The sequence below is a fragment of the Montipora foliosa genome, chromosome 3 (assembly GCF_036669935.1).
Source record: "Montipora foliosa isolate CH-2021 chromosome 3, ASM3666993v2, whole genome shotgun sequence".
In the NCBI taxonomy this organism is placed as follows: domain Eukaryota; kingdom Metazoa; phylum Cnidaria; class Anthozoa; order Scleractinia; family Acroporidae; genus Montipora; species Montipora foliosa.
In genome coordinates this window covers 1309435-1319243 of record NC_090871.1, presented here as the reverse complement: position 1 = coordinate 1319243, position 9809 = coordinate 1309435, and the positions used below count along the sequence as shown (strand labels likewise).

The 9809-nt window shown below is 39.1% G+C and overlaps 1 protein-coding gene across 1 annotated transcript in view; it reads left to right on the top strand.

Moving 5' to 3' along the window:
* The first annotated feature begins 7856 nt into the window (after positions 1-7856).
* The window catches only part of LOC137996419 (chromatin assembly factor 1 subunit B-like), a 14067-nt gene continuing 12114 nt past the window's right edge, over positions 7857-9809 (top strand). Inside the window, exons 1-4 of the mRNA XM_068841806.1 lie at positions 7857-8094; positions 8184-8289; positions 8830-8856; positions 9525-9642. Of these exons, the coding sequence (XP_068697907.1) occupies positions 7975-8094; positions 8184-8289; positions 8830-8856; positions 9525-9642 (371 nt within the window). The 5' untranslated portion in view covers positions 7857-7974. The remainder of the gene's footprint in view (positions 8095-8183; positions 8290-8829; positions 8857-9524; positions 9643-9809) is intronic.

The following is a 9809-nucleotide window of genomic DNA, read 5'->3' as shown; positions in this document are numbered from 1 at the left end:
TAGAATTGATGTGGTGGCCAATTTTGTGATAGTTCAAGACATCAGAGTATAAGGGATTTAAAGTCTAGGATGACCTTCTTGTGGAAAACCTATGGACATAGCTTTTCCACAGTGCTAGATGTCCCTCTTGCCTTTATGTGTTCTAAAGATAATAATTTACAGTATATGGGATACTGTAAGTGCATTGCATTCTGGAATTAGAGTTATAAGGTGCCCTAAGAAATTCTATAGCAATGGTAAACCTTACTTTTATAATATGGAAATAACGTCAGGGCATTCTAGACCTGTCAGTGATTACCCGTAACAGCTCCATGGTATTTCCATATCTCATATTAATCCCATATATGGATTATTACTGAAATAAAAGCTTTCCCATAGAAAAGACAATACAAAGCCAAGACCAAGACAATCAATATACTTGCCTTATATGGAAGATTTCCTACCATGCAAAAACAGTCATGTGAAACCCATACATGGGCCATAAAGTTTCATAATTTATACGAAATATATTGTGGTCTGTGTGTAACATAGTTCTGCTGGGAAAGGATTACATTCCTGTAACATGTAAATGTTTCTATATGCTAACACGCACTGGTCCAAGTTATTTTAGATCTGCCGTTTTTGTTATTCTTCTCCTATCTTTTTGGTCTTCTGGCAGTCTACATCACAGACGAGTATGGCTAAGATCCTGGACAACTCCTGTAGTGGGTTTTGTGGCTGGAATTTCAACAGTCTCAACATTTATTTCCTGCTCTCTTCCACCTGTGTGTCGCAGATATCCAACCATTTGCATAATTATGAACAATGGGACAGATTCCGTATTTGATAAGCTATTGTCATCCTTGTTCTGGTAGATTGGAGGCATTGTCCATCGCGGCATTGTTGGTAGCTGCTCAATTCATCGTGGCACTCCTGTTTACACTCAAGACAATTATTCCATCTACCGCTGAAAGATACCCGCTTTTACCACAGGAAGACTAAAAAAAAGCGGAGCGTTTATACTATCCAAACTCGTCCACCACGTGGCAGCTCTCCTCAGAGGCGGGGATGTGTCTGTTAATCCCAGCCCTTCCACCAAAGATTGTCACCTAAAATGCCTATCATTAAATGCACATAGCCTAAAAAGCAAACACAAGTCTCCACATAGTGAAATGTTCTGCCAGATCCATGCATTTCAAAAGCTGGTATACAGTAACGAATACGACATCATTTGTGTTACTGAGACTTGGCTCAAATATTTTTTCCTGGACTCCGAGATTTTGGATGCCGACTACACGATCTTTAGACGTGACAGGGCTGAATGTGAAGGCGGGGGCGTGTTAATAGCAGTAAAGGACAATCTCGATTGCCGTCGTAGATCTGACTTAGAAACAGGGCTTGAAATGTTATGCGTCGAGTTAAACCTCGCATGTTCTTCTAAATTAGTAATCAGTGCTATTTATAGACCATCCGACTCTACACCAAGCTATGATTTTCACTCCGTCATGGAGTAGCGGGAGGTGCGGTGGCCTCATGGTTAGTGCGCTCGACTCTGGATCGAGTGGTCCGGGTTCGGGGCCTGGCCGGGGACATTGTGTTGTGTTCTTGGGCACAAGACACTTACCGTATTTACCCGTGTATAAGTCGACCTTTTATGGCCTCAAAAGAAGCTCCAAAAATTGCCCTCGACTTATAGATGGGTCAAAGATTTTGAGCCAAGTTCCAGCTAAGTAATTTATTCAAAATTAACATAATAATGTTAACGTTGTCTTGGTCATAACGAACGCAGTGGACAAAAGCCGACGTAAAAGACTTCAAAATGAATGACAAAAGACTTCAAAACGAATGTATGTAAGCAATTCCAGTTGAAATAAAAAAGGATTTGTCCAACTCTAAATTTGTTGAAGATATTCACAAGCACAAATATGAAATAGACACTGGAAATTTTCGTTTTCCAAAGGCGGAAAGCTCTAAAAGTCATTTCTGTTTCTTTGAATAAAACACGATCGTTCAACGGCTTAGTAACCTGGCGCAATACCTCGTGTTTGCGTGCAAGCATTGTCACTCATGTTGCGTGAAAATGCTGGTTGGTAATGAATGTTTTTTATTCTTTATACAAACCTGACAGATTTAAATGCTTTTGCAAACTTCGTATTGTTTGGTTTATGAGTTTTGTTTTGTTTGTCATTTGAGAAATTATAAGTCAAGGACCAATTAAACCTTGCACATTTTCGCATGGTTCGCTAGTTATTTTTAAAGATTGACTCCTGCTTCTGTGATGTTGCATTGTGCTTATCCTCTAAAGCCCTTTTTCCTTGAACAACGAAACAGGTGAGTTTGAGGTTAACATGTTCGATTTCTGAGAACTTTTTCGAAACTCAAGGACAAAATGCCCGCATATACAACAGCTGTTGAACAACAAAACTATTAAGCGCTTGAGGCCCTGATTTTTTTGTGTATCCACGTTTCCAGAAATCAAAGAATACAAGATTAGTGTCCCATGAACATTTAACAAAGAAATTAAGAAATTGCGTTTTTTGCCATCAAAAATGGGGCGTCCACTTATACATGGGATCAACTTATACACGCGTAAATACCGTAACTCCCACGGTGCCTCTCTCCACCCAGGTGTATAAATGGGTACCAGCGAATTTAATGCTGGGGGTAACCCTGCGATGGACTGGCATCCCATCCAGGGGGGAGTAGAAATACCCCTAGTCGCTTCATGCTACAGAAACCGGAGATAAACGCCGGCCTGATGGGCCTTATAGGCTCGTAAGCAGACTTTACCTTTCCATCTCACCTCAATAACTCTGCTTGTTTCCTCAAGAGCCATTCGTTAATTATCCTGCCATCAAGTCGATTGAAGGCTGCGGCTTTTCGAACTCTATGAACTCTGCTGATTGTGCTTTCTGTGAAACTCTACAAGACTATTCTCTACTGCAAGTGAACCCTTTTCCGACCAGCAAGGAGAATATTTTGGACTTAATAATAACTGATGCACCTGACCGCATACTGAACATCGTGACCTTGACCACTATACAGGCTGGCCTTGAGACCAACCACGACCTACTTGAATTTGACTTTGTAGCCAGGCCTTGTAGGGTGAAGAAACCTGCCCGCTATGCTTACAATTTTAAATCAGCTGACTTTGAGAACCTCAAACTGCAGATTATGCAGAGCTCAGCTATCAGTAGGTGTTGACGCCTGCTGGTCTAGTTGGAAATCCGCCCTTTTGGATATTATTGACGCTAATATCCCTAAGGCTAGAGTCAGGGACACAAACACGCCACCCTGGATTGACAAAGAAGTTCGTCATTTGCTGAAGAGGAAAGAATCAGCTAGACGTGGCGCCAAGAAACACAACAGCGTTTTTTACCTTGGAAAGTTCAGGATTTTAAGAAAAGAATCTAAGGCATTGATAAACAGGAAGTTAAAGGAGTATCACACTTCTCTTGGTGACAGCTTGAAAGTCAATGCAAAGCGTTTTTGGAGTTACTTCCGCCATAAAACCAAATCTAACTCTATACCTGCTAATGTTACGTACGGTGGGCGACAGATCTCCTCTGGAGTGGAGATGCGCCTGTGGCACCCCTTGATGCATTTACAGTACACCGCCCGACGGTAGGATGCCCGTCCTCGACAGCTTAGTGCGGTGCGAAGACGAGGTCTCTAAGGTGTTATATGTATATTTTAGTCTGTTTAGTATGGTAAGCATAGTGAAAGCGATTAAATAAATAAATGGGACACGCTTTCCTTCAGTATGAATTAATGCATCAAGAGAAAACTTCGGACACCTGTTTCTTGCAAAAAACAAGCACTTGCCTGTCTCAGTTTTACTCAATTGAGCTTTTTTCTCCTGTGAAAACTGACTGATCGCTCTTTGCAAGCCTGCCTTTGTTCCTAGCTTTGAACGACCAATCTTCTCAACATCGCTGTAAAAAATACATGTAAATATGAGGTTAGTACTTTTTAAGCGAACAAAATAATACTTACAACCCTGACAAGGAAGATTCTAGTAGAAATGTATACATTATACCCTATATAAAACTGACAAGCTTAATCTTTTCGCTCCTGGAACAAGCCCCCAATGACGAGTAAAATCGTCTGTATTTAGTCAGAGTTTAAAACACTAAGCGAGTTTATTGGAGGGCACAATATACATGTACTTTGTAGGTGCCACAAAGGTAGCAAGAGAGGAAGCAGCGTTCTTCTCAGCAGCAAGGAGGTCAGTCACCATGACAACCAAGCCACAGTCTACCCCCCAGGCACCTGTCAACACATCAGTCTGAGGAAAACCAGTGCGTGGGACGTAACCCTAACCCCAAAATTTGGGAGGGAGCGAAAAGATGCCAGCAAGCCAAAAAGCAACCTAGGCCAAAGCACATAGCAAAGCATCAAGTCCCCCAATATCCCAATTTCAGCCTTCTAAAATCTACGAGTGTGACCCTCGAGGTCAGCGGGGACAGGGTTAAAGGGGAAATAGTTTTTGAGTGGACCTAGATGTTGTTACTGGTAACCCTTTTGCCCCTGAAACGGCCCCAATAACAAGTAAAATCATCTGGCATTAGAGTAAAATTCTGAAGTGTCACTCTTAGGGTTAAACTTAGTGGATTCAAAAGCCAAAGTTCAAACTTGTGTTCAGAAATGCCCCTAAATTAGACGCACACCCAATTTCGACAACCAATCCAAAGTGCCCCTTTGGTGATTTCGCATGGATCTACATTGTATTTTATGATAAATGTAAAAAACTGCTCAGCTCCAGAAGAAATTAAGACAATTCTTTGCCTTACATGTAGATACATGTACACTGTAGTTAAGTTCTTTAACCCAGTCTTTTCTTAACCTTTTCACGTCCAAAACAGCTCCCATTCAGACTGATCACCATAATCACCCAGTGTTAAACAGAATAAAATCTATAAACTGTCAGGAATAGATGTAGGTTACCGTAAAAGTCTGTGTATAAGCTGCACCTGTATATGAGCTGCACCCCCAATTTAGAGGCTCGAATTTTTAAAAAAAATGGAGACAACAAAATTTGAAGTTCCAATAAAGTTCTATTGGTAAACAAACAAGGACAAAAAAGTACAGTTTCAAACACTGACACAGTGGTTGTTGCGAGCTTTCCAATATTTAAGTCTTTCGATAGCGAAATTTCACTTCTCATACCTTTACAGTGTATCTTGTGAGTTTACTATAAAAATCTTAAGATGCTCTCTTGATGCGATTTTTTTTTTTAAGAAGCAGAAAGACATGTGACCATAGCAAACAGCTTTGAGGAGGAATGGAGAATGCATGTAGATTGGTGTTTAGTTGTTCCAGTAAAGTGTGAAGGCTTCAAGATACAAACGGCTCATTTAGGAGCCACCACTCATGAAAAAGCCAATGATCAACAACAACATGCTTTCAGTGTGTTATATGTTTATTCAGTGACATCTTTCAAGAGAAGTTTTATGCATTGAATATTAATTAGGCCTTAGAAAACTCCAACCTCAGGTGTTTCTGTAAACAAGCCGCACCCCCCATTTTTTGATTTGCCTTGAATTTTGAGAAAAAAAGGTGACACTTATACCTGGACTTTTACGGTAATAATGAACAATTCCTAAGGTAAGGTGCATATGAAAGCAAGCCAGCTGTATTTCTCTACAGTTTTGTGCAGTAGGATTTCGAAAATCAATTAATTTCATTATTCTTACATGTACCTGCGAAATGAGGCCCTCTTGGTGTTGGTCATTACACCTAATAAATAGATGTTTGCAGGAATATTTGTCACTCCTTTTTCTCCTTCTGACAATAGAGGGGTACTGTGCATACATTCTGGGCACGACACCTGATTTTTTTGTAACCTGGCCCATTTTGTAACACAGCCCTCGCAGAAAGTATGGCCACACTCTAGCAGCAGAGGAATTCGGTTTCCAATTGGCTTGGAAACATCTGAAGGATAAAAGTAAAAATTATAAGTCTTTTAGTCATAACAAAAAACATAGGAATAAATTTAACTTAATTTTTTGACATAAACAGCTGACGCCTTAAAAGTAAAAGAGGGATGCCTGAGCTGAGTCACCACTCCCATAGCAAGTAAATCGTGGAAATCCAACCACAAGACAGAAGACATAGAGTGAAAAAAGACGGATGGGGGCAGAGCAAACTGCTTAACATTCCACAGGTCCTCACTCCTTCTGCATGCTACAACTCAACATAATATTATTATATGCCCTTCCCTATGAGCTAAGAACTGATCAAGATGCACAGAAAGATACTACAAAACACTGCTACCGACACCTTTTGTTGTTTCCCTTCATGAAATTGCTATTACAACTATTACAAGTTTATTCACACATACACATGTACATAAATATAAATACATGTATAATATAACTGCACACCGCAAATAGCATAGCTAATTAATCTAGGCAGTGCAGAGTTAAAGATATATACATGTACAACATAAATAATAAAAAATAAATATTAAATATGGGAAAAACACATATATATCTGCTAGAAAGATATAGGGAATAATTTATCAGCAAGATTATAGACATCAACATAAACCCCCTCATGCACTAAAAACTGCAACAATTTAGTCTGAAGGTGTTTTTTGAATAATTGCTTTGGTTTTGATTTTAACAACTCGGGGATTTTGTTCCAGATTCAAGCTCCAAGCCTTGAGAAGGATTGGTCCTGCTGTTTTGTCTGTGAATGAATAACATGAAATTTATGTACTGATCAAGTCGAAACTTCAACATCCCTGATACTTTCAGTTCAATCTTCCCCACCCCACGCAGGCAAAGGTCAAATTTCCCACTTCCCAGGCACAGAAGATAGTCAAATGCCTGGGGTTTGCCGGGAAGGGGGATGTTGAAGTTTCGATTTGATTGGCGTGTTACCAGCAGTCGCAGCTCTAGCAACATTTAGATGTGATCCAGGCTTCCAGTAAGTCTGCATTAGTGAGACTTCACGATTTTACTCTGGCTAATGCCAGCTGACAGAGTCGCAGATGTTCTACCAAATAAATGTAAGCTAAAAGACGGTGCCTACTATTGTTATTGCGCATGCGTTCTGGGCATCTAGAGACACTCGGATTTCCTATGGGTGGTAGGGTGCTTATTAATACAGGGATATTTTTGCGCGGTTCAAAACTATGTGGAAAAAGCAGAACTTACCAAGTGCTCTTGGTATCCAAAAAGAAATCTGGGGGCAACCATGCATTTTTCAGATATTATTAAGCTTCAATTTGACAACGAATGCCATAAATTGCTTTGTATTTTAAAGATTTTTACAATTATTGTTTGATTAATTATGTCCGAAAAATGAGTGGTTACCCCCAATTTTCATTTAGAATTTCAATAACATTTGTTAAGATCTATCTGCTTTTCTTGCATATTCAGTAAGCCGCGCAGAAATACCTTCGAATTAGTAGGCACTTTCCGAAGCTCCAAATTCACAATCAAGCTCAAGATAGATGCATCTTTAACCATTTATATTGGTGCAAGCCATTAGTCAGTTTATGAAGGCATACTTGGTGAAAAAACACCCTAAACAGCTGAAGGTTCGACACCTCAATCCATAAAGCGCAGCTGATGCATGCTTGGCGACAGCGACGGCTGGCGAATCAGCTGCTGTATATAGTTTGGCGGGTAAGGAAGCAATCTAATTTTAATTTGCATTTAAGCTTGCATCAATCGCTTACCTTTAAACCCATAACTTTTACAGCAATTTTTACATGTCGGTGTCCGCTGCATGGTTGAAAGATTCACGAAAACTGACAAGCTTCAACACATGGGTTTTTCGTAACTTTACGACAATTTCCAAATAAGGTGGATCCGAACGGTCCCGAGAGAATGATGCTTTCGGTTGCTTGTCGGCACATTTTTTTTTTGTGGTACGATTTTTTGGCGGGAAAGTACAACTTGTTCTAAGGGAGGAAAGCTTCCAGAAGCTCAAACCAATATTTTCAAGCAAAATTGCTTACAAATTCAATCCAACAACTCGGACATGAAGCTGGACACTCCGGAGATTGCTTGGCATGGAAAGAAACCTATCTTAAGCGTTGATTTTAGTAAAGTAGGATCAAAATGGCGGCTGGCTTCTGCAGGAGCTGACAATGATGTGAAAGTGAGGAAGCTTACGATATAAGTTTGTTTATGATCTCTGGTAAAATACAGATTGTGTTATCTAGAGCGACTTTTGACGTATCTTCCCAGATCTGGTCGATTACGTTTAACGAAGATCAGCAAACGAAGATCGAATTTTTGGCCAATTTGAATCGACATACGAAGGCAGTAAACGTGGTGCGATTTTCACCTAAAGGTAAGCTTGTTATATGAATTTTACTTTATTCTTATGAGCAGCAGCAATTCACCATGTAATGCACCCTTAAACGATAATCAACAATTTAGATGGCGGTAGTAATCATGCACAGAGTGCTCAAGTAGAAAATTATAGGCATAGTGAAAGAGGATTTTAAGAAAAAAATAAAGTTGAATTGTAGGTATCAATTTTCCGAGAAATGCGATTCATCATCGTTATGTAATGGCTAAATATTTTCAGTGTGAATATTGGAAAAAATCCGATCCTTTTAATAGTAATCTTTTTGTGTATTTAAAATTAATCCAGTAAGGTGTCCCCATTTCATTTACCAGTGGTGAATAATAATAATAATAATAATAATAATAATAATAATAATAATAATAATATTCAAATCTTACTTAGAGGGTAACATCTGAAATGTGTCAGAATTTACAGGGGCATGCAAGTACTGTGCCTATTTTTACTGTTATCAAGAGTAATTATTATTGAGGAATTTTACAAAACTTAATATTTATTATGGTATTCTTGTGTCCCTTGTAGAGGAGATTCTCGCATCTGGAGGAGATGGTAGGTTGAGAGATGTTTCTTTCACATCTCTTTTGATGTTATTAATGAAGGTCTTTGTTCGTCAAGATCAACCAGTCATTTCCACCGAATCATATATAATAATTTGTTTACTAATATTATTATGTTCATTTATGGTTTGGATTACTTTAAGGGCTTGATTTAGATAGGGCTAATGATTATGTTTAAGTGCTGATTTTCTTATTGTCATTTGTGGTTATGTTCAGGTTTTTAGACATTTAGAAGACCTTAACACTAATCCTTGAGATTACACTTGCATTGCACATGCATGGCCCCAACATCTTAAGGAAAGCATTGCAAAGAGATTCAACACTGCTACACTACATTCTGGCAAATACAAAACAAAAAGCATGTTGCAGTTTGTTGACTCAGAAATTTTACATGTACATGTAGCAAGCAGCATGCAACTGGATGTACACAAAAACCCAAAATGATGCACTCAACAATGCTGGGGGCCAACCATGCTGCATTCATGCAGCTGTAATTCAGCATTTTTACTTGGTGCACACAAAAGCAAGTTTGGTTCTTTGCCAAAAAGGCAGCATCAGTTCAAATTTGTAAAATAATACCCAAAACTAATAATAATTGGAGTTAGAGGCTGCAAAGTAACACTTTGGACCATAACCTGTATGGTTATTTTTTCCTTTCAGATGCAATAATTATGTTGTGGAGGCTCAATAGTTCTCCTGATCATAGTACCAATGCAACACTTATGGAGGAGGAAGATTTACAAAGCAAGGAGACATGGACATCTCACAAGGCTTTGAGGTGATTTTCGGACTGGAAACTGAGTTCAAGAATTTTATTACAGGATATGTTGTGTGAAGGTTAATTAAAGGTTGCACAAATATCTTGATTCAATTAAACATGCCAATGTTCTTTGATACTGTATGTTCAATGGAAGGGGCTATCTTCTACATTGATGAGGGATCCCC